General features: G+C 36.8%; 3 protein-coding genes across 3 annotated transcripts in view; 2 read left to right on the top strand and 1 right to left on the bottom strand.

The window, feature by feature from the left end:
- LOC134279014 (L-proline trans-4-hydroxylase-like) overlaps positions 1-12415 on the bottom strand; it is a 12687-nt gene extending 272 nt beyond the window's left edge. The window contains exons 1-10 of the mRNA XM_062761327.1: positions 12398-12415; positions 12013-12036; positions 11719-11800; positions 11330-11411; positions 11116-11226; positions 10801-10892; positions 10470-10560; positions 10247-10376; positions 667-818; positions 1-477 (exon numbers count right to left, since the gene is read on the bottom strand). The exon at positions 1-477 is cut by the window's left edge and continues 272 nt beyond it. Of these exons, the coding sequence (XP_062617311.1) occupies positions 367-477; positions 667-818; positions 10247-10376; positions 10470-10560; positions 10801-10892; positions 11116-11226; positions 11330-11411; positions 11719-11800; positions 12013-12025 (864 nt within the window). The 5' untranslated portion in view covers positions 12026-12036; positions 12398-12415 and the 3' untranslated portion in view covers positions 1-366. The remainder of the gene's footprint in view (positions 478-666; positions 819-10246; positions 10377-10469; positions 10561-10800; positions 10893-11115; positions 11227-11329; positions 11412-11718; positions 11801-12012; positions 12037-12397) is intronic.
- A 4735-nt stretch (positions 12416-17150) lies between these two features.
- Positions 17151-20927, top strand: LOC134279004 (kelch-like protein 24). Its single transcript, XM_062761314.1, has 2 exons — positions 17151-17443; positions 19082-20927. Exon 2 carries the CDS (start codon positions 19096-19098, stop codon positions 20812-20814), a length of 1719 nt encoding a protein of 572 aa, XP_062617298.1. The 5' UTR covers positions 17151-17443; positions 19082-19095; the 3' UTR covers positions 20815-20927.
- A 976-nt stretch (positions 20928-21903) lies between these two features.
- Positions 21904-23046, top strand: LOC134279003 (uncharacterized). The gene has a single exon (XM_062761313.1). It carries the CDS (start codon positions 21904-21906, stop codon positions 23023-23025), a length of 1122 nt encoding a protein of 373 aa, XP_062617297.1. The 3' UTR covers positions 23026-23046.
- Positions 23047-25307: the final 2261 nt, after the last annotated feature.

Genomic DNA, 25307 nt, shown 5'->3' with positions numbered 1-25307 from the left:
AACATTGCTGACACAGTTGAAAGAACAAACATTTTTTCAATATATATAAAGATGTATGGCACATTTATCAGTTGGGAAGGTTTCTCTCCAGGTATGGTATTTCAATATGAACTGTATACATAACAAATCATGCTTTGGTAAGTACTAACGGAAAATGTTCCTTTTTGTATTATGAAAGATTGTAGTACATGAATGTAGGTGAGTAAAATTAACAAAAAATTGCATTGCCACTATGGAATATGAACAATGTATAAAGCTTACATTTATTATACATGTATCAAAGAACAAATAATGCATATGTATTCAAGCATATGTAATGATTCAAATGATAAGATTTCAGTCTGTTTCGTAGAGGTGAATTTCGATTCATCCAGCCTTTTTATCTAGTTTGACAGTTTTATCTACAGATGGGTTCAAAAATTCCTTTCCAGTCATGTCTGTCAGGTTGGTGCAATCTCTTATAGCAGAATTTGACACCTTCATAAAAATTAACAGAATTAATGCATGTTTCAGAATTTTGAAGACAGAATTCATAAACTTTAAGCTTTATGTCCTTAAGTTAAAATTGTTTTCAATGCCATCTTAAACTTCCAAAATAAATATAACATGTACATGATCTTAGAAAAATTTTTTTTTTCAAGCATTTTGAAATTTGCCTGACATTACCTTTTCCAGGGGAGTGTACTGTGGATGATGATGGGGAATGACAGGGTTATTGGCCTTGGTATTGTACGCCACAAGAAATGCCCATCTTCTCAACTCGCTGTTATTGGGGCCACTGGTATGTAACAAATTACTGTGAAAAAACAGTGCATCACCTACAAAATTTTGACAAAAATTATCAAACGCCAATATGGAAAACACCAAAGGCCGTACAAACAAATCAAAACCTTTATCTAGCTGGTTACAAATACAACGTGTGAAACAGTGAATAAATTCAATACACAGAGGCAAAACAGTTCGTACACAAAATCTACATTTTAGATAAATCGTTCCTAAATGATTCGTGATATAACACAACATAACATAATGGCGCAACTTCCTTTTGCTTCCTTTAAGTATAAAAACTGCAAAGAAATTAACACTATTACAAGTACTATAAATGACAAATATTCGATTTGAACTTAAACTAATAAGTCACATAAACAGCAATTCATTCATGATACGACGTAGTCTTGCAGGTATTTGGGCGGACGACGGTCACGAACAGGTCGTTGAGATGGTGATTCTGATTGTTGAGGTGTGACATCCTCAGTGAAGTCTTCAGGAGCAGGAATCGTATCTGTAGGGTGACATTCAGTTGGGTCAATAACATTGCTGGGTGGTATAGATAAAAGCGGCGGTATTTCAATGGAATCTTTTGACGGTTCCTGCAATACTTTTGTTATGTCATGGTTTTCATGGGTGCTGTCCTGGGAATCTTCAGGTTCTTCGGAATCATCAAACTCAGACTGAATAGGTGATTTGGACTGAGATATCTCACATGGTACACGATAACATTCCACAAGTTTAACTTTGTAAGAACTAGCACGCATTTGGCGTCCAGAGAATTTTTTTATATAACACCATTCTCCGTCAATTGCTGTAATTATGTAGCGGCTCCGAGCTTTAGACTTGTCACGATCACAATAAAGGTAGACTAGATCTCCAACTTGAAGTGACAGGTGATGTTGGGTCTTGTTGCTTTTCCATTTGGATAGAGCGCTGGAAGGGTGGTTGTTTTCTCGAAGGGTTTGTTTGGATGTAATGGTATGAAGATCACAAACAGGAATTTGTTCGTTGGTGTACTGACTTCGCTGAGTCCACAATTCACGTGCTGACAGTCCGGTGAATCTGATCCGTGAGTTTAGTCTGGCGACTGCTATTGTCAGCTTAAGTTCGGTCACAGGGCCTCCTCCTGGCTCCTGTCGTAGTATTTCTTCCTCCAACTCTTCTATGGCCTTTTCAGCTACAGGGTTTTTGTTCTGATTTTTAACTCTACCTATTTCTATAGAGATGCGGTATTTCATTAAAGTATCATCATCCTGAAGGGCCACGAATCCAGGAGCAGGATCTACTCGAATAACAGCCGGAGGACCATCTAAAGGGCGTAACTCAAGGGCAAGACGGAGAATAGCTTCCCGTAATGTATCTCGTTTCTCATCATTGATAAGGCATGCAACAGTGTATGATGTCACGCATTCTCTCAATAGAAGGATGAGTTGACGGTTACGCTTAAGAACATCAGCAGCGAACTTTATGACGAGTGCTTCAGTTGGTTCTTCAGAGGACTGAGGAACAAGTTGATCAGGAAACTTTTTCAGGGAGGCACAAACATGGCATGACTCACAGACGTTTTCAATGGCCTTTGCCAGGTCAAGGGCATAAAAATGTCGTTTCATGACAAGATTCATCTGATTACGGGTAGGGTGATCAAGTGTGACATGTAGTGCAGTCAGTAATCCCTCTAACACAGTTCTTGGCACAATGATCAATTCTGTAGTAGGTTGAAATGGGTTAGGACGACGTACAACTAAAAGGCCATCTCTTGCGATGCTGGCAACACTAAGGTATCGTTTGACATCTCTAATGTTGGTTAGTTTTCTAGATGGACGGGTTCCTTGTTTAAGGTGTGCATGGGTTCTTCGCAGATCAGCACACTCTGACTGAATGGAGAGCCAAGCTGAGCATGTTGTGAAAGGTAGGTTGACTTTGCTGTCAAGTACATCTTGTAAGCAAACAGACCGCACAACAGAGTCTTCTGTTTGAGCAATGAAACTGCAGATCTGGCACCTAGGTTCAGAACACTCTGGAGCATTGCGACTTGCAAAATCTGAGGGGACATTTGCTGACCCAGCAAGGTGTTGGATGGAAGTGCGGTAGCGACTAGCTACAGACAGAAAAGACGTGACTCTTGGACTTGACGAGAACTCGCCCCGGCGAAGTTTTTCAAAGGCTTCAACACATGGTTTGCTATCGGTGAGTACATGAGTCTGTTTTGTTGATTGGATTATAAAGGGACTGAAGTGTTTAATAGCCGCAGCAATACACAGTGCTTCAATCTCACAAGGAAGCCATGTTACCTGATGCTTTCTCAATTTTGCACTAAAGAATCCAGCAAGATTCAATTTTCCATCGCGCATAGCATACATAGTGGCGCCTAGTCCTCTCTTACTCACTGAGCCATCAGTAACAACCCACAGTTCATCAGATGGTATAGGTAAGATAATGGTCTTGTTTGAGGACAGTTTTTCCTGAGCATTGGTAAAATGTTCCCGCAATTCATCAGTCCACGGCACTTTGTCTTTTGACTGCATTCCTCCTATTGAGTTTTCCAGTGGAGTAAGAATGTCTGAACAATTTGGGATCACCCGACCGAGAACTTTGTACGCTCCGAGAAAAGATCTAAGGGCATTTACAGTTTCAGGAACACTACATGAAGATAAAGTGGACACCTTGTGTTTGCTGGCAGAGATCTTTCCTTCTGTCCAGTTCCATCCAAGTATTGTGGTTGAGCGAGGGCATACTATGGTTTTTGTTGGAGACAAATGAAGTCCACTTTGTGCAAGGGACTTGAGTACACATTCCCAATTATGAAGTAATTCTTCCACTGTTTGTCCTCCACAATATAGGTCATCTGCTAGTTTTGCTACGCAGCCCTCTTGTAAACTGTCACCAAGTACTCTGCACATGAGTTCTTCCAGAGCTGTTTCAGATCCAGGCATGCCCATTGCGCATCTGGTATACACACGTATCCCTCGATAGGGTGTTACAATTCCGCAGTATTTTAAGGATGGTCTTGAAAGGGGGATCTGGTAGAATGCACTTGTCAAGTCAGAGACAATAATGTATTTCCATCGACCAATAGTGCGAAGTGTTGAATCGACATCTGGCATGAGCGACGGCTGTGGCTTACTGTAGCGTCCCACATCTTCAAAGGCTGTGACAAGTCTGTAGCCTCCGTTAGGTTTTTTGACAAGGAAGGAGGGGTTAAGGTATTCAACAGTTATATTCACATCTTCAGGTTTTCTAAGTACACCCAAGGATTCGAGTTCATCGCACTTTTGTTGCAATTCTTGTAATTTGTCTCTGGAATATTGTGGCAGCCTTCCTTTTCGTTGTGGGGGTTGGACAGGTCCCATGTTGATATGACACTCAAATTTGCCAGCTGCTCCATTGTACCCTTTGAACATAGGATCAAATATAGAGTCATAATTCTGAAGTAGCTTGTTAAATTTATGGCGATCAGTTGTTGTCAGAATATTGTCCGGATCTACACTGACAGTATCAGAATTGAAATTTGATGATCCTGATGATCTGGAGGTGATGGGTATGGGATCTGTTGTAGACATGTAGTTTGTACGCTCATCCAAATCTATGAACTCTGTAGAAGTATGGTGAAGTTGGCACAAGTGGTCGTTTTTGAGGATTAAGTGGGGTTCATTAGTGTCATTCAAGAGTCGAATTCTACCCCCTACAGCTTCGACTAGAGTTGGTTTAGGCCAGTTCAAGAGTGTGTTATGACGTACTCGTGGTTCCATTGACAGAGTGGATTCGGGGTGTAGAGCATCAGGAATCTTGAGTTCTAGGTATGTTCCAGGCCAAACAACTGTTGTTTTTGGTTCTGCCCTAAGAATGAAGGCTTGAGCACGGCGTACATGACGGGGAGTTGTAGGACCGTCCTCAGGTAGGTAATGAATAACAGTAGAATCCCTAATGGTCACTTGGTTTTTGGAGGGGCGTATGCCAATGTCATTGCACTTCATGAATGGCATCCCTGCCAAAATGTCAACATCTAATTCGTTGACGACTAGGGCATCAAGGTGAAGTATTTCACTGTCGCGAGATAGGGTTAAGTGTACTTCCCCAACACTGTCGAGTGGTGTCAAACCATCAGCTTGGAGAGCGTTTTGTGATGTCCTTTTAATAGGGGCTCCAATAAACTCTGCAAATGCTGTCTTTATCATGCTTATTTCTGCACCAGAGTCAATAGTTAAATACACAGGATGATGCTCATAAAATACTTTGATTTGAGCTGATTTTGTAGTGCTAACGCGGCGGGTTGAGGGTGTAAATGACTGATCACCGTCGTCGAATATGAGATGCTCGTGAATGTCATCTGGGGGCTCTTCATTGTCGGAGTCCTCTGCTTCTACCAGTCGTCTTGACTTGGTCATAAACCGTTTATCTCCTTCCGGCAGAAATTTGCATGTACTGAGAAAGTGGTCAAATCTGACCCGTCCTGCCTGTTTACATAAAGGACACTCTCGTTTTACTGTTGGAGTGAGGGACTTCTTATTTGAGGTTTTTGTCTGTTTGATAAAGGCAGTGCGTAGAACTTTGGAGTCATGAGATGCATGAATTTCATCGAGTAAGGTATCAAGAGCTTGTGAAATTTCTGGTTTAATGGAAGCCAAAGTTTTGGAACGTAGTTCTGTGCCATATCGTTGCTTGACTAATGCAGGGAGGTCCTTATGTATAAGTCTCAACCAGGTGAGTATTACAAGATTCTCAAGTGTTGGAGAAAGTTCCTCATCTGCTTCCGGTATGTCACCATGGTGGCTGATGTTTCCATTAGGAGTAAGTAGATTGTCTTCTATAAAACTCATAAGGCGTTGATATAGATCCTCTGGTCTCTCCCCTGCCTCCAAATGAATGTTGTCAAAGTCCAAAAAGTGACTTCCGGTTGATTGGAATCCATAATGTTGTCTGATTGATTGCCATATTGCATTGACAGAAGTGGAGTTTTTCACAATAGTGTTTCTGGATACCACAGGACAAAAGTTAGCTATCTGACCCAGCATCAGTTCAAGGTGAGTAACTTTCTGTGCTGCTGTGCGTCTGGCATTCTCAGCCACGTTTTCATCGTCATCTTCAAATCCTCTTAGGGGAGTTCCGGGTGTCTTTTTAAGCCAAGTGAACCCATTGACTAGGAACGGTGCAAAATTCGTATCTAGTGAAAGTGTATATTGGAGATTTTGGCGCCAAGCTTCGAACGAAGTAATAGTTTCATTCTTTGTTAATGGCCACTGTTTCGGTGCACGTGTTCACTGTCGTGATCCCGTGACGGATTGGACAAAACAAGATGGCGGCGAGAACAAATCGAAAAAGGTAGGTACCTGAGATTTCGGTAAATATCCCCCGATAACCGTCAGATATGCTTGATTCGAAGACACTGTCGAATTCCTAGTAAAATGTTTAATAGTGTGTTTAATTGCTACTTTTCCTATTATCTCTTAAACTTAAACATTTAACGACTGAAGACTGCAGAATTTCTCCGATTGAGTTTGAAGCGGCATGGAGTTGATTATTTCTTCGATTTTGACAGTTTAATGCATCCAGCAGCAGGAGTGTGGCTAACAAATGATAATTTGGAGTAATGCTGACCCGTTGTTATATGTTTATTTGTTATAACCCATTCTATTACAAAAATATTTCGATTTAAAAATGTTGACAAGTGCTGGATTGGAATCGGTTGATTTTAATGGAAATTGTGCCGGATTAGACTGCATTTTTGGTGCCGGATTGGATGATGTTCATGATAGTCATTTATGTAATAACTTTTTTCTCTTTTATTTTTAAGCTATGGATGCATAGTTCAATGAAATACCAGGAGGAATTTAATAAAGCTTATCTAAGCATCTGCACTCAGGAGTTTTGTAGAGAGTGACACCTGACAAGCACATAAGAATTGACCATGAAGCAGCAGAGAGGTATCGATGCATTATCTAAGACAGATGCTACAGGTGGAAGTACAACCTACGACAGTACATGTACATCAAGAACAGGCATAGAGAAATTCAGAAAGTCCGAGGAACAGACACTGACCAAAATATTTTTAGGATCTTAGGCCCAGATAGACCGTGCAAATGTATATCTGTGAAAATTTCAAATTCAAAACAATTGTACTGATTTCTCTCATTCATATTGTTTCAAAGATTTTTTTATATTATTTTTCTTGCACGCATTTTACTTTTTTGTTTGTTATCGTTAGACACAAAAAATGTTCATGACTGTTATTTTATTAAATTTTAACAAAAAATGTCCGAAATTTACTTCGTCTTTTTTGAATATCTCTTCCCCGTCGTAGATTAAGGAATGCCCCTTTGTCTTCATTGACAATTTTTTCTAGCAAGTTACTATTTTACCAAAATTTATTGTAAACAATTTTACGGTAAGTTCATTTAATTTGCCGTATAACAGAAAAAACATTTTGATGTCGTCTTCTGAAATACAACCAAATGTGAAATTCTAATATTCTACCCGATCATGTTCATGGTTTTGTAAAGTACATCCACGTAGCATCGTTTTAAAGGGGGGGGCAGCCAGAGAAATTTCAATTTCAAAGCCAACTTCTTTCAGTAACATTTTTTAATACTACATTTACCTTATATCACAAAAAGTTGGGGGCCATCCAGCCCATCAATGAACATTTACTATAGCATATTAAGTAATGTTGTTTCAGACTTATTAATTTCAACTTAATTTTAATTCATCAAAAATTAAATTAATTGCATTACTTAAAATGTAATATTTTACACATTAACAACGAAACATTTGAAGCTAAATTACATCGATATCGGTATCAAGCGTTAAACTGTTATCTGAAATCAAAAAATTAAAATAGGCCTACACATGTAACTTCGAAAATAAAGAACACATACACATTTTATTTAAGGAAGGATATGGAGATAACGAACAGTATTCAATCTCAAAGTCCATTAAACAATATACAAAATAAGAGCAGGGCAAACACGGACCTCCGAAACATCAGAGGTGGGATCAGGTGCCATGGAGGAGTGAGCATCCCCTGCCGACCGGTCACACCCGCCGTGTGCTCGTTGTCATGATCAGGAATTAACGGAAAAAATCCGTCGTCAATCAGTGTATAAATAATGGACTAACAATTGGTATGAAAAACGTCAGTCAGCATTTGACTCAATGATAAATTGTATTTGCTGACAAGGTCATTGTATCGACCAATGATATATTTATTATGTTAAACCAATTTAGAAAAAAACATACAAAAAGCAGTTTATTTGCATTAAATTATAAAATTTTACTAGCGTACCCTAAAGTACTCTTTTGTACTAGCGTACGTAGGTACTCTGTTAAGTAGGATCGAATTTCGCCAATGGCAAACTCTAAAAATAACCTCGAATGTACATGTACTACATAGACTCCATGACAACCCCCCTTTTCACAAACTTTGAAATAAATGTTGGAAGACCTCTTATCTGTGGAGTATGAAGTTTAACTTTATTGACTGCAATGATATTACCTAAAATATACAAGAGAAGGGACTTCTAAACCCTTCAATCCTATATTCAAATAAACAGGAAATGTATAAATTTTTAACACCCCTTGATGATGATACATTCGAGGCTGTTTTTCTGACCTCTGAGGGAAAAGCCCTACTATGTAACATAATGCAATTTCGAATTTCGCCTCTTGTGCATGGTGAAATTCTCGTATGCTTAAGTTCAGGGCTTTGCGGACGATTCCTCTGGCTTACTAACGGTTCCTCCTTTCCTTTTTTCTGGCCCCACGAGCTCTTTGGGGTTTACCAAAACAGTGGTCTCTGTAAAAGAAATATGGGTACAATGAAATTTGAGATAAAATGAAACAGGAGAAAAAAAAAGATTTTTAATCGGGGGGGGGGGGGGGGGGGGGGGGGGGGGTGACCATACTGTAACTGATAACAATCTTACTTCGGTGAGATAAGCTATATTATTTAAATTCCTCCTTCTCGTATATTTTATTAAACGATGCATCCATATCTTAAAAATTGAAGAGAAAAGAAGTTATTACATAAATGACTATCATGAACATCATCCAATCCGGCACCAAAAATGCAGTCTAATCCGGCACAATTTCCATTAAAATCAACCGATTCCAATCCAGCACTTGTCAACATTTTTAAATCGAAATATTTTTGTAATAGAATGGGTTATAACAAATAAACATATAACAACGGGTCAGCATTACTCCAAATTATCATTTGTTAGCCACACTCCTGCTGCTGGATGCATAAAACTGTCAAAATCGAAGAAATAATCAACTCCATGCCGCTTCAAACTCAATCGGAGAAATTCTGCAGTCTTCAGTCGTTAAATGTTTAAGTTTAAGAGATAATAGGAAAAGTAGCAATTAAACACACTATTAAACATTTTACTAGGAATTCGACAGTGTCTTCGAATCAAGCATATCTGACGGTTAACGGGGGATATTTACCGAAATCTCAGGTACCTACCTTTTTCGATTTGTTCCCGCCGCCATCTTGTTTTGTCCAATCCGGCACGGGATCACGACAGTGGTGTTGTAGCCATGTCAATAGTTTCAGATGAGTTATGTGACGTTTGAGGTTTCTGATATGCACAGTTCGGGTATAACTGAGTTGTTTGTATGCACTTTCGCTTTGGCAATTGTGTTTACTCACATTCGCATGAATTAAAATTGTTGTCCGCTCTTCGGGATGTGGAATAACGTATACCGCTGCCACCACGCCAATATGGAAAACACCAAAGGCCGTACAAACAAATCAAAACCTTTATCTAGCTGGTTACAAATACAACGTGTGAAACAGTGAATAAATTCAATACACAGAGGCAAAACAGTTCGTACACAAAATCTACATTTTAGATAAATCGTTCCTAAATGATTCGTGATATAACACAACATAACATAATGGCGAAAAGCTTAATTGATGGAATTTCTCTCATTACCGGTATATTAAACTCAGTAGGAATTTCTCAGTAGTATTGAAGGATATACTTCAAAATTTCTGAGGCAAATTTGCACAATTGTTCTCTATATATTTAAAAAAAAAATGACGGGCAACTCAATATTTAAAATTTTGTTCTAAACTTTTATTTTTTGTCAAAGTATGAGTACTCTGACAAATTTTATACCAATATAGCTAATATAATACATGTACAAGTGATTTGTGATTATATAAATATTGCATGTAGTTGAGTGTAACATTGAAAATATTCACCCCAAGAAAACCATTGTCAATCGAGGCATCATTTATTATATTATACTGAATGTTTTATACAAATACATATAACTGTGAACCATGCACACATAAATTCTGCGCAGTCACTATTTTTTGGAATATCACCCGTCGTCAAGCAATGTTGACTGTTGCTACACTGGAGGGCGTGGCTTCATTATTTAGCGGGTAATAGTGTTTTTTAACAAATGTTTCTTGACTAATCAGATTCACCTAATTTACATGAAAGTATAATATTGTAAAATAACACACCTGGTTCCATTTCTACATACTCCATTGGGCACACTTTTTCAATTTCTTTCACTCTCTCTACATCTGCCCCAGTTTGACCAGCCACCATCAAATGTTCAATTCTTCCACATTTGTGAGAACCTTGCAGGATCTGGAAAGAGTTAAACCTACCATCTAAATTTTTTCTGAAAGTTATTTTTCTTGAGTTTTCCACTGTAAAAAGAGATTTGCATTATAAATATACCTGTAAGCATCCATTTGCTTTGTTGCACTTGTCTATTGCAATGAACACAGTTAACAAGTCTGGAAACAGACAACCATTCTTGTACCAGTACCTGAGTAACAAAAGATCAACATACAGTAAAACCTTCTAATTCAGATGGTGTGTATCCTGAAACCTTGCTTATATGAAAATGTTACTTTCATTCAAATGTTTAAAATGTTATCCTCAGAACCAATGGTGTCTGGATAAAACAAGCTTTACTGTATGAAATAACATTTTTAACATAATGCAATATATACTCTGTCCTACACAGATATACGGAATTGGTTTTATCAAAAGACATTAGGTATACCCATAGTCCTGATGCCATAAGTGACTTCCTCCTGTTTTTGCTTCTTTCATCATAAGTTTAGTATGATAGTGATACACTTCTCCACCAAGTAACTACATGATAATTGAAAGTGATATTACATATATTATCAAATTAATTTTAAAATATTTCATGCCCATGCCCAGTAATAGTGTTTTAGAAAATTTCAGGGCATCAGGTGATCTGTTTTTATCAATTCAATATTTTACATATAATTATGTAAGTATTCCCTATAAGTTTGTAGGGTATAAACTTTCTGTAAAAACATTTTACAAAGCACTCTGGATATAAGAATACCTTTTCACTGGTATTAACTATTTTCTCACACCTCCCCACCATTCCTGTGACATCACTTCCTGGATGACTCCACAGCGCCATCTTGCATTCCCTTCCTGATCCATCAGAGATCTGTGAATTAACAAAAAAATCAAATTAAATGTTAATAAGAAATACATGGATCCTGTTTCTTGTAAAATTTAATTTGTAGAAATGATGTGTATTTTAAACCTACTCCATAAGAATGCTTGGTGATTTCTTTGTTGTCTTCAAGCACTTCTTTCACTTTTTGTAGCTCAGTACTATCAAGAAGTTTTCTGTATAAAAAATTGTATGATTTTTTAAGCAAATAAAATTTATCAAGGAAGGCATAATCAACTTCACATACAAGAGTATTGATTCATTGATTCCACAAAATCACTGCACTGCTAACATGTATCACTGCAACATTGAACATTTCTCATTGAAAGATGCACTTACTTTATCCCTAACTAAGCAGTTTCTATCTAAAAAAAATTAAACCACTTGGATGGGAGAAATATAGAGGATTTCCATCTTTAAATGCCTGCAGATATCTACTAAATCTTATTTATTAGATGCAATATTTTTCTCTCTTTTACTTACCTGACCATTATGTAACCATAATTGTCGAAATCTTTCTTCATTTTGTCAGTTATCTCAAACTTTCCATCCTCATAAACATACTCTACATAATAGAAAATGATCATTCATTCACACTTACACAAAATTGCCTGAAAACTATTACTGTAACAGTAGTCAAAATAGCTGGAACTGCTTTTTAAAAAAGCCCAGAAATATTAATAATCAGCATTTGATTCAGTTTAGAGCAAGATAAATTATTTTTCTCAAAAATTGATGGATAGTTGATTTTTATATTTTATATAATACAAATTATACCCGCCGATGTCATCTTGTTCTTCTCTGAAATGAGAAAAAAATTGATATAAATGTGTGTTGGCTGTGCGCACCTGCAGACAAATGAAGAGGTATACGCGGTGATTTTGAGCAAATTTATTCTTAATCATAACGAATTTTCTTTCTCAAATAATAATAAATCGCCCAATGCATTCTTTTTTTCTATACTACCAATAAGCCAGAGGATTAACATAATACAATATCTTAACACTCAGTTGACGTTAATTACGTCTCTCCCCCCAGATACAGCCGTCTATGCAAGCCATGAGCACTAAGCCTAGAAAATCTTGGAAACAATAGAGTGACATTCTCATTTACAAAATAATATGGATGTATCTGTTCAATATAGCAATAAAACAATGATTACCTGAGGTCAAAATCTAAACTTGTACAGTTGAGATGATTGTGGTCGCAAAGTGAAAGTAGGTTAATCTGGGGCTTGTTTACGTTTTATCTCAAGAATTCACTCCCCATAACTGTGATCACTCTTTAGAGATTTACTGATTGTCATTACTGATAGACACGTACACGTTTACTTCGTTTGACATAACATCATTTTGGAAAGTCGCAGGGAGGAGCCAGAAAAATGAAAATAAATAAATTATCCAAACTTGAAACGAATCCTAGCTATTTCGTTAGGGAAGGATGGGAAAGGGGGGCAACCAACCTTTCTGTGAAACTATCAACTAGTGAAATTGCCAACTGGACCTTGTCCCAGTGTTTGTCAATTTTTTTTTCACATCCCGCTTATTTCTCACTGAGTTGCCTGCGTGGCGCAGAAGTAGAGCGTCTGCTCTAGAGCAGCGTAGTGAAGGGTTGTTAACCGAGGTCCCATGTCGCAGTATATTTAGATGCTGGCACGAACAAGATTCCTCATTGCCCAATGGCCCTGTGTGCCGAGTATAGGTCAAAATTTCCTGCCCTCCATCGGCAAGTGCCAAGTGGTGGCGTCTCCATATATGAGTATAACATTCTCGAGAGGAACGTTAAACAACATACAAACAAAGAAAATTTCCCATTGATCGGTTTTATACTATGTCTTCACTTTTCATTCTGTTTCCCATTTTATTATCATTATTTTGTGCATCTGTTTTTTTTTTAAATCATTTCTTTGTCTCTTTAGTTCACAGATCTATCAGTCATTAACTTTATATATTCTTGTTAAAATCATATGTTTGTTGTTTTAAATTTTTACATTTTACACCTTCGTATAAAGGTTTTGTAATGGTGATGTAATTTAAATAAATCGCTATCAATAAAAATATTGTGGGCAAGTAATGAGTCAAGGCATATGAGCTGACGATGAACTAATATTCAAAATGAGGGCATACACATAAATGTATTTGAAATTACTACTGATGAAGAAATCCCTTAAAAATTAATTCAGCATATTAATTAAACACTTTTGTAGGCCAAAAAGAGATAAACTGGTATTTTTTAAAAAACATAACACTACTACATTGTAAAATGGACATCGACCATGCTTCGAGTTTGTTTATAAAACTTTAATTTTAAATGGAAACGTGATCCGCGGGGTATATTTTCCTATTCTTTTTTATGAACTCTTTCAATATTAAACTAGAACTGTCCAATCGGGACAAAATACCCCCCGCTGGGTTTTTCAGAAGTAAGTTTTTGTATAATAAAGATATGTATCAAACACGAATTATAAAATTTTTCTTCCAGTGACCTTGAACTTCCCCAAATGACCTTGGGTCAAGGTCAGGACACACCCTTGGGTCATGGGCAATCTTTGAGTGAAATAAGAACCTACCAAGTTTATCCATAAGAAAGATATGGAACGGACACGAATTATTAAATTTTTCTACCAGTGACCTTGAACTTCCCCACATGACCTTGGGTCAAGGTCATGACACACCCTTGGGTCATGGGTAATCTTTGTATGAAATGAAAACCTACCAAGTTTATCCTTAAGAAAGATATGGACCGGACACGAATTATTAAATTTTTCTACCAGTGACCTTGAACTTCCCCACATGACCTTGGGTCAAGGTCATGACACACCCTTGGGTCATGGGCAATCTTTATGTGAAATGAAAACCTACCAAGTTTATCCATAAGAAAGATATAGACCGGACACGAATTATGAAATTTTTCTTCCAGTGACCTTGAACTTCCCCAAATGACCTTGGGTCAAGGTCATGACACACCCTTGGGTCATGGGCAATCTTTGTGTGAAATGAGAACCTACCAAGCTTATCCATAAAAGATATGTGTCAAACATGAATTTTGAAATTTTTCTCCCAGTGACCTTGAACTTCCCCAAATGACCTTGGGTCAAGGTCATAACACACCCTTGGGTCATGGGCAATCTTTGTGTGAAATGAGAACCTACCAAGTTTATCCATAAGAAAGATATGGACCGGACACGAATTATGAAATTTTTCTTCCAGTGACCTTGAACTTCCCCAAATGACTTTGGGTCAAGGTCATGACACACCCTTAGGTTATGAGCAATCTTAATGTGGAGTAGTAGATTCTAATGTCCCTCTGTAAGAAAGATATGGACCGGACACGATTGCACAGACAGACGGACAGACGGACAGACAGACAGACGGACAGACGGACAGACGGACAGACAGACAGACGGACAAGGTGATTCCTATATACCCCCCAAACTTCGTTTGCGGGGGGTATAAAAATTCGATAATTTCCCTCGTATTTCTGTGTCAAACTGTTAAAATACATATTTGACGCTACATATTGTTCTTATATTATAAATATAACTCCATGTCTCATAAGATTAATATTAGGTAAGGATTTAAATCTTTTTTGTTTCAAAATTGAAAATTATGTGTAACGTCAAGTGCCTGTGTAGTTTGATTTTGGGAAGGTTGATCAGCGAGGTTCTATTACTAATTAACAAAATAATGGGAATTATTGATTAAAACAGATTCTATTGAATCAGAGTGTGAAATCCCATTCACAATGAATTAGCACAGTCTACGTCATTGTCATTGTCACAAGGAATCGAAAGGTTAAGAAACTGGGACAAGCCGGCTTCATTAATATTTATTCCAAGTTTGGATATACGCTTCATACAGTATTTAGGAGCTGATTCAAAGCAATGGCTAACAAAAATGTTAATTGGTACAATATTTAATAGCAACTGTAAACAATTATTCTATATTCATTAAGTGTATATAGAATATACATATTAAAATGTTATGATTCCAACCAAAAATAAGCCCTAAGATGCATCCAATGTTTGTAGCCTGTATGAATTATTAAATTTTACTTCACTGAACAAAGACTACAGAAATGATTTTTAAATCTATCCTTGATTACACTTAAAGCGAGCGCAGGGAGCGTCGCGAAGCGACGCTCGTAACTGCGAGCTCTAGCGACAACGCCTGGGCGAAGAGAAAATTCGGACTACTGCACATTCATTCTTTAGAATTTTTTGCTGCAGTAATTTTGACCCACAATGCATCACTTAGCAAAGTTGCGTTCTCGCGAGAATGACGGCCAATGGCTAATTTGTAACTTACATACGACGTCATGTGACGTCAGAGTCTAGACGCACCAAATGTCACGTGCGGTTTGACGAGCCCGATCTAAATTTTAACAATAGAGGAGTTTGTGCTCGCTCTAACGGTCGCACCGTCAACATATTATACATATACAATACGAGGGCCGTTCAAAAATTAAGCGGACTTGTTGCACAGAAAAAATATTTGACGACATAATCGGGCAAAATGTCACACATAATGTAAAAGAATCTTTACTTATGGTCTTCAAAATTTCATATCAAAATGTTGTAAATTTGTATCAATTTTGAGTGATTTATCAGGACATATCATTAAGTCACGGAGCAGCAAAATCTTCGACGTCACAGGCATTATAAAAATATATATGATTAAGGTTTCATTTTCTCAACATTTTCCCAAGAGTACCTGTACATTAATTGATTGACCTTATCTACTCAATATCCAAACACCATTTCTTGTCAACCTTAAAATCTATTAAACAAGTCAAGAATATTCTTTTTTGTTTTAAAACCAAAAACTGCAGGTATTTATGAGATATAGTGTGATATTGGTGACTCTCAATCACGTTCTTTACAGTCCGGATAAAGTTTTCGTCGATAATCTTCTTCCCGTCCTCCCGTATAGCCTTTTTTACAGAGCTCTGTCTAAAATTTCAATTTGCTATTTGTGGACGAATGTCATGAATACCCTAGTTTACTACATGTTTTATTATGCATATTTTGGATCTATGTTGGCGATATCTTGAGCAATACACATAATTTAACACAAGTGTGGTGCGCCGTCAATTCAAGGAGACGTCATTTTCACAGTCGTTTTCACGGGAATCGCATCGGAGAAAAATCACTATATTTCTGTAAATACCACAAATATCACGTCAGAAATCTAAATACATAATAATAGAACAATTTAAAGATACATTTGAGAAAAGTGTCGAAAAATATCGTGAATCATAGAAAAATTAATGAGTTAAATTTTAGATTCCGCATACTTTTGCTTTAAATTTTTTGCCGTGCTCCGTACCTCTCCATCAGCGATATCAACATACCGATAATTTTCGTAGAATATTTTTAAAATACAGAAATTTATTGGAATCTTAAAGATACATATTTCTGTGAAATTTCATAACTATATGACGTCTGTAAGAGTAAATAATAGCCCAGTCCGCGTAATTTTTGAACGGCCCTCGTACTTGCTGCCTAATATCTTGATAAAAAATCTTTTTTTTTATAATAAAAATTAACATACAATTTTATCCATAAACGTGCATTTTAACCTTTCTGTAAATACCCCCAATAGATGTTATCTCGTTAACACGGTTTTTAATTTGAAAGTTCAATATACAAAAATACTTTATTAATATTTGATTAAACCCTCCTGCGTTGACATAGATAAAAAGGAAATTGTTTTCCGACTAATCTTATTCAAACAAGTATCTTTGAAACTAGGCTGCGGAGCGTATTGACGTTTTGCTCAAAACATCGAACGGAATATTATGGATCAATGGTTTAGGGGAAAAGCTTTTGTCTTTTGAACTCGAATATGACGGTTATTTGTTTTTTCTCGGTCGTAAATGAATCATCTCTTGGTTTTTCGTTCTATTTTTTTAACATCCGACTTAAATCGATGCTTTTCCATTGTTTGAAACAACTACATGCATTGGGAAATTCCTCTTTGATTATTTTCGTGAACTTGTTGCAGGAATCGATCGCTTTTCCGCTGTATATATTATATATAACTATACACTGCCTGTTATCACGGGTAATTTTCACATTTCAACTAAATACTCGGGTAAATATTCCATATTTAGCATGGTGCTGATCGAGATGGCCTCGATGGATTGAACAACAGAAACCCGTTCTTTCGGAACTGAAGACAACAAGGAAACTTTCTGCTAAACAGTTGTGAGTAAAACATGCTATTGGTAATTTTTTTAAAATACCACCTTCCTCTTCAACAGTTTTCACGCCAAGATGCTAAATATTCTATAAACAATATCGAGTGTATTTGTTGCATTCTTATTTGAGAATCACCTGATTAAATGGCTGCTGGCTGTATATTGATTCGAAACACTTTCTGATCAGTTCGGTTTCAATCTAATGTCAAGAATTCTATTGAAATTATATTGAAGCCCGTTATTTACAGAATCCTTGTTCTGTTGTTGTTTATTTAAAATTTATTTCAATATAGTAATATGAGCAGCGTTATTATAATTTTTTAAAGATAATGTTCATCATTTGTAACATCCACAGCTGTTCCTGAGGATTTCCAGTTCACCTTTGATTATGTCGAATTGCTAAATTTTAGTCAAACATTTTATGTTTTATTAACAACAGAGAGAACATGGTATTGACGTGTTTTTAATACATTTAAGGATGTTCATTTAAAATTCAAAGCATCGAATTACTTCAAATCCATTGGGAGTCGAGGCAGACATACGAGTTGTTTAACAGCTCAAGTTAACATAAAATTGCAGACAGCTGAAGATTTTTCCAAACCTACCCTTGCCTTTATACATAAACAGACAGAAAAAAGTCGGACGGACAGCAAAAACTATATTGCCCGACTCGTAGATTATGGGGGCACGAAAAAGAGAGTTACGGACAAAAACTTGCTCTAAAGCCCAGAATCAGTCCACCAGATTCCACCTTATGTATATATTTAGAGTTCTAATAATTTTTTATCAAAATTCTTTGAAAAGGAATGCAATATGAATTATAATGTATGGAATCGTTAAGATTTATTCCTAAAAGTGCATAGATATAGTAAATTTATCCGTACATCCTTTACACTTTCTCGAGTATATTGATTCCGCCTTAATGAAGCAGATGAAAATAAGTGTTTAAAGTATTTTGAAAGCGCTTCAGAGGGAGTATTCAATGATTAAATGTCAATATTCAATGTCAATATGACACGGGATTACGTCATATCTGCGCTAATTAGACTATGAATGCGTGGACAAATTTGTTTAGTCCGGAATAACGAGAAGGATGGGCATTTTAAAAAGAAAAACCTCTCTGAAATTTTGTCAATCAAAAACTACAACATTGAAAAAAAAATATCAATATCAATAGACTTTAGCGTTAGAAAAATCAAATCAGACACACACCTGCCGTTTCCAATTATACTCTACATACAATCCCATTGAAACTAGATTTGGATTAGGATGAAGTTTGTCGACTTCTAATTTGAGAAATTTGGATCACCTCTAATCTGATGACAATGTTTATCCTATTGATTATCAATTTGCGGCTGATTATCGTGTCATTACTACACATAAACATGCAAGACCTTGTGTAGCATTGCAGATCCTGTCATTTCCGCCCCGCAATTAATCAATTCTATTTGAAATATTTAGGATGGCAATCAGAGATAACACATTCATAGATGATGTTTCAAATGTTGTCATTGGTAACAATTCAAATAAATTATCCATCTTGGAACAATAAATGTACATTAATTTCTACGCACCCGTAGTAATTATTTCTGATTCTGGTATATTTATATGAAGTGGCAGTTGATTGCTTTTATTTTCTCTGCAGGAAATCAAAATAAAATGGAGGACTCGTGGAGAAGCGACATTGCCTTGCTTATTCATGGTGCTTTTGAAGAAATGTACAGAGAGAGCCGACACACTGATGTTGATGTCATCGTGGACGACAGGACCTTCCGGTGTCATAGAACGCTTCTCGCTGCCGTGTCTCCATATTTCGACGCCATGTTTTCGTCAGGAATGAAAGAAAGTATCGATGGAATAGTGACTTTACATGGAGTATCCAAAGAAAACTTTGAGAGCATTGTGAAATTTATTTACGCAGGATCTAAAGTTGTAACAAAAGCCAATGCAGAGGAGCTTCTGAAAGCAAGTGCCCTTTTCCAAATCAAACAACTGCACTCAAAATGCGAACAGTTTTTACTAGAAAACGTTAACAACGAAAACTGTATTGGGGCTTGGAAGTTAGCGAAATCTCACGAATGTCCCAAATTATCAGAGAAAGCCTGGGGGATAATTATGTACAATTTTCAAGACATATGTCGCTCTGAAGATTTTCAGTGTCTTGATAAAGATGATTTGATAGAAATAATAACCCACGATGACTTGCACATAAGTAGCGAGGAGCTGGTTTGCGACTCTGTATTTAGGTGGTTTGGGGCGGATCCGGAGGGGAGGAAACAGGACACGATCCATCTTTTCGAATATCTCCGACTTCCTCTGCTCGGTTCTGAATATCTTCTTCATGAGGTGGAACCGTTGGATATCGTGAACGAAAATTCGCGTTGCAGAGAGATCGTCAAAGAAGCAATCCAGTATCAAATGTTGCCTTCAAGACGATGGGACCTAAATTCTCCTCGAGTGGCCTTCCGAAAGTATGCCTCTGTTGAGGACGTTCTCATCGTCATTGGGGGATATAATGCGGTAGGAGAAAAGGTTGTCGATATGTTGGCGTATAGTTTTCTCCAAGCCAAGTGGTTCTTTCTCACTCCCATACCGATTCAGCTCGGTCGGGAGTTTGCGTCTATCGTCTATGGTAATGATATATTCGTTTCTGGAGGATCTCAGAAACTCGACTGTCTGCTTCGGTACCGCGCAGAAAATAATGATTGGTATAGGTGTACATCGCCTGTTCAGGGCAGAAGAAGACATGTTATGGTCGCAGTCTGCGAAAGTATATTCGTCCTCGGAGGATATGACGACACAATCAAAGATGAAAGCAAGCGCACTCTTTCTTCGGTGGAGGAATATCTGATCAACGCGCGAACCTGGCGGAAAGCAGGTGACATGATACACGCAGTGCGCTCTATGTCGGCTGCCGTATCTAAAGAGAAAATATATATCTACGGTGGAATACTTATGGATGATAAGGATTCAAATCACATCCAGTGTTTCGACACGCGTCTTTCAACAAGCTCTGTTGTATCTTTTCTTCCATCTCCATGTAAATTAACAAAAACCGTGGTCTGTGATAAGCACATCTACATTGTTTGCACTGATGGCTCAATTTTAGAAATGTCTGACCAAGGAGAAGCGAAATGTGTTCACACTATGAAGTACTTCAACAGACGACGATTTGGCGCACTTCATAGAAAAGGGGGATTGCTATTGGTCGGCGGTGAAAGTGGAAATGCAATCAGTCAGAAGATAGTCTTCTTGAACCCCGACAAAAATTGGACTGAGTACACCTACAGTACAACCATGCCCGCGAGGGCCAACTTTGGAAGCCTTATCATTATATTGCAGAAGAAGTATTTAACCCGAACATTCAAATCCGATTAAAAGAATCAAAGTGAGAACTCAATGCTTTTTTTTGCAATTATTTAATCAATGCATTTTCATTTTTCCTAAAGGAACTCTGTTATTTATTTAAATAAAATAAGCTTATAACATAATATATTTTGTATTTCATATACACGTACTAGTATATTATTCTAAGTAATGTTAATGTTATAGCGGAATATCTTGTATTTTGTGCTTTAATACAAATACATGCATGTATGTTGAACTACTGCAAGTGCATGGTGTTGACAGTAATACTGAAAATGTATGTAAAGCAAAAATCGATCAGTAAGGGCCAGTTGGAATACAATCTGTTATAAAATGATGTAATAATAAAAATTGTCCCTTAATCTGACCTACAAGTAAATCCTTCGTTGACCTAACCCAGTCTTCTGACACCTTATTATAACGAAAAAACCTGGCTGTTGATTGACACACACATCTAAACAAAAGAAAATTTACACCACCGGACCGAGAAATCCAAATTGACAATAACATTCGATCGCATTTCATTCCAAAGATTAATAAATCTCGTGAAATAATTCCATAATCCGTATGATTAATCCAAAGAGATCGAATGCTTTTCAACCTGCAAAAGAACGTTGTGCACTAATTCCCCCTGTAAGTTTTTGGCACTGTTTAATATATTTTCCATTTATGGTCCGAAGTTGGATGAAATTTATTAATTGAAATAATTAAACGGTACAGTAAAAAGTAGAACACACGATCTTGCCAGCTTAAAATGCCTTTTATCCCTAATTGTTATTAAGGTGTGTGTTGGCGAGTCAGAATGAACCATTTCGGTAACTATTTGAAGAAAATGTCATAATCATGACTTGACTGAACAAAAGTTAGGATTGGAAAGAAAAATTTGTATACATTTGGAGTACCTTTCGAAACTTAAGGTATGATATGCATTCTTTTGCAATACATATGGATAAATTTGACATACATGTACCTATATAAAAGTACCTTGGCACAATGCATTCTTTTTGTGAAATTATTGTACTTGGTTGGTTTCACGATTTCATTTATTGAAGTTTAAAGTGAGACATTAATATATACAAATTTTGTCTTCTCTCGGTATAGATGTCACTCCTTTTGATAAAGACACAAGACCTGACATGGCAAGACCGGGCTCTGAACATGGAAGTGATGCTAGAACCAAAGAAAACACAGCTCTTGTTCAAGAAAAACAAAACTCTCTCCATGCGGTGCGAAAAAGACAGACAACGATATGACAAACAACGAACTGCCTCCATTCGTAATTATAAGACTGAGAAAAGGTATATGGATGAACGAAACCAAGAACTCTACCTCGTTAAAACTCAAAGATTCCTACAGAGTATTCCCCCGGACATGAAGCAACAGGTCCTGAGCAGAAGATCGTTTTCAATTAGTTTAACCAAACTCACCAAAGATATCAATGACGAATCAAATGCTAGAGCCTCGGCTCCGCCTAACATGGTAGGGATTATGTCCCGAGAGGAGGAGACGTTACTTCCCGCCATTACAGTGCAGACACCGGAACCGAGTCCCCGGATACAGTTTCAACGACAGGCGAAGTCCTCGATGAATCTGTCTTCCCATAACCGCGTAAAAGAGTTTTCCGCTTACGTTAATGATCTGGATGGTACGCCTGAGTCTCAAAAGTCGAGTCGAAACAATACACCAATTCCTAGTTATCTCCCTTCAGTCCAACAACCCTTGCCCAGTGGTATAATGAAGGATCAAAGAAGAAACTCGGCAAATCCCTTGCTCACAGACAGAACCGTTAGATTTGCAGAAAAGGAGAAGGAGGAGAATAAAAATACAAAGGAACCAAGAATTGACCCATATCAAGAAGAAAAAAATCGAATTGAAAATCTGAAGCCTAGAGTCCAAAAGAAAGTGAACGCGTTCTTACTGGAACAAAGTAAATTCAATAAAAGGGCCCCGATCCCAAAAACTGAATTGCCGAGGAGGAACAATGTAGAGGACTTGTGTGGAATTTCTAAAACCAGGCTAGTCAGTGCATTTGACGATTTTTGCGAATTGTCAAATCGAGATAATTTTCAAAAACTTGTGAAATATGCTACAAAGTACAAAGTTGCCTCTCATTTGTCTTCCAAAATCGTGCCCTCGGTGGACACAGTAAAAGCATCCCGGTCATTTATCACGATACAGAATCAAATGGGGAATCAGGCGCGAAATCTCGTTCCAGGCACGTGAAGAAAGCAATAAACTCTGGACACGCCAAATTAAGTTAATATATTCCAGAAAAAAAATAACCTGGCTAAAATCAGACTGGGCCATGATCAGCTTGGTTGTTTATTTGTGATGTAAATATACGTACATGTACCGAGTAATTGATTACGAATCAGAGAAACGCGTTTTGCGTAAAATTTGTTTAAGTGAACAAATATGCTGGTACCAGATTTTCATGTATCTTTTCCAGACATGACGCTGTTGTATAGATCACTGTCTGTCCTGATGAAATGTCAGCAATTCAATCTGATTAATGATTTATTATTTTGAATGGCACATGTCTCTGTCGAAAAAATCTATAAATGATACAGTACGCCACACTGATGAGAGCTTTCTGTATCCGCTATCAAAGCGATTCATCTTTTCTTTTTAAAAGATGATACAATCATCTTCATGGCCTTGGAACCGCCTGGCAAAATTTATTCGATACTTTGAAGGCTGATTGCAGCATCTTGTGCATAAATTACATACTTACTGTGATAAAGAACTTGGAATACCTACAAGTGTCAGCTGTTTTCTTTCTGTTTACTTTTATGACAACTTATACGAAGCCCCCATTTTTGAGTGGTGCTTTTGAATGAGAAGCAAGTCTGTAGAATAACAAATTTTTTCTGAGGTGTTTATGTCCTATGTCAATATTATCCGCATGCTCAAAAATATATGAAGGTGAGAAAGTCATTCTTTATGAAAAGGTGGAGGTTAATGTTTGGAAAGTTGTGCGATGTTCGAACAAGTTCGTTTGATTAGTATTTTATCTGATTTATGTGGCTTAGTTCATAGGTGCCTGTCTAAATTCCAGGATTCCTGGTTCAGAATCTAGTCTTGCACTCCTTTCTTGTTTCACAGGTACATATGTGTGAAAAGTAATTAAACAACCGAAAAATAAAATGTATAAAGTTTTTGTATATTTTATAAAGAATATTATTGAATTCTAAATGTAAGAATATTAGATTTTAGTCTTGAAATAGAAAAGGTCCTTCGTATGAGACCGTATAAACCGAGGCCTCATGTCGCAGTAGGTGCTGGCACGAAAAAAGATCCCTCACTGCTCACTGTCCCTGAGCGCCGAGTATAGGACAAAATTTGCAGCTCTCTACATGCAAGTGGTGGCGTCTTCATTTGAGTGAAAAATATCGAGAGAGACGTTAAACAACATACAATCAATCAAGCATAACTAGAAAATAAAAGAAACATTTTTAGTTATCTTCAAACTTAATTTGAAGCAATCTTGTCGAATAGATTAATCCAACGTCATTTTAGAAGTTGACCATCACAACAATAATGTTAAGATATGACACAGACTTTTCCTAGAGTCGGAGAGATTTTCAAGTGGAGAATCATAATTGTTAAGATACCAGGACCACTGACAGTCTTTGACTCTGTATTCGTTACTTGTGCTGCTCTAGACATCAGGGTTTAACTGTATTTGTTGATGGATGAAAAGTTACATGCAATCCCAATTATTCCAGAAAATTGTCGATTTCAAACTAGATTTAACGTCGAATACAGTAGTAGACGTGAATTAATTTCTCCTTGAAGTTATGTTTAAGACACCTTATTTCCCACTATGCCATATAACAGACAGGAATATTTTTAAAGGTAAATATAGAAGTATTATGAAAGATCGAAATACACATACATACGAAAGCCCAGAAGGCTCATTCGAGATTCAAGTTTTTACGAGATTCAAAATTCGAGATTAAATTCGAGTTTCGAGATTCAAGATCCAGATTAACCAATCAAAAAAGCTCATTCGAGATTCGAGGTTCGAAATACGAGATTCGAAATTCGAGTTTCAGATTCAAAATCCAGATTAACCAATCAAATGCGGGTTCAACATTTGATTACTCCCCTTTATTATGTTTTATCTATCAATAAATCGTTTAATATATTTATAACAAATGAGTCATTTGATTAAATTACAATGCAAGAAAGAGTGTTATATATATTAGAAGGAAAGTTAAATAATCATTGGATTTTTAATCAGCAAGGTATACTTCAATTTATATTATGACTTCTTGAATATTAAATAGAATACATATATCAGAAATATAATATATTTTTGCATTGTCTACTTTATAAAAAGGGTTGTTGACATAATAATAAATTTATAAATAGTGACTAAAGATTAACAAAATCCCAACCCCTACCCGCCACACCTGCCAATTTTTCCCGAAACTGAAAATGTTACTTTAAAAACTTGAAAGGCAATGTAGCCTTGATAAATAAAAACTGAGTATATTTTA

This window comes from Saccostrea cucullata, unplaced genomic scaffold (genome assembly GCF_032062105.1).
Source record: "Saccostrea cucullata isolate Sc308-1 unplaced genomic scaffold, CSIRO_AGI_Scuc_v1 ctg667, whole genome shotgun sequence".
Classification (NCBI taxonomy): domain Eukaryota; kingdom Metazoa; phylum Mollusca; class Bivalvia; order Ostreida; family Ostreidae; genus Saccostrea; species Saccostrea cuccullata.
This window is presented reverse-complemented; position numbering and strand designations above follow the sequence as displayed.

Excerpts from the sequence above, each read along its gene's own strand:
- LOC134279004 (XM_062761314.1), top strand. The coding sequence starts at position 19,096 with ATGGAGGACTCGTGGAGAAGCGACATTGCCTTGCTTATTCATGGTGCT.
- LOC134279003 (XM_062761313.1), top strand. The coding sequence starts at position 21,904 with ATGTCACTCCTTTTGATAAAGACACAAGACCTGACATGGCAAGACCGG.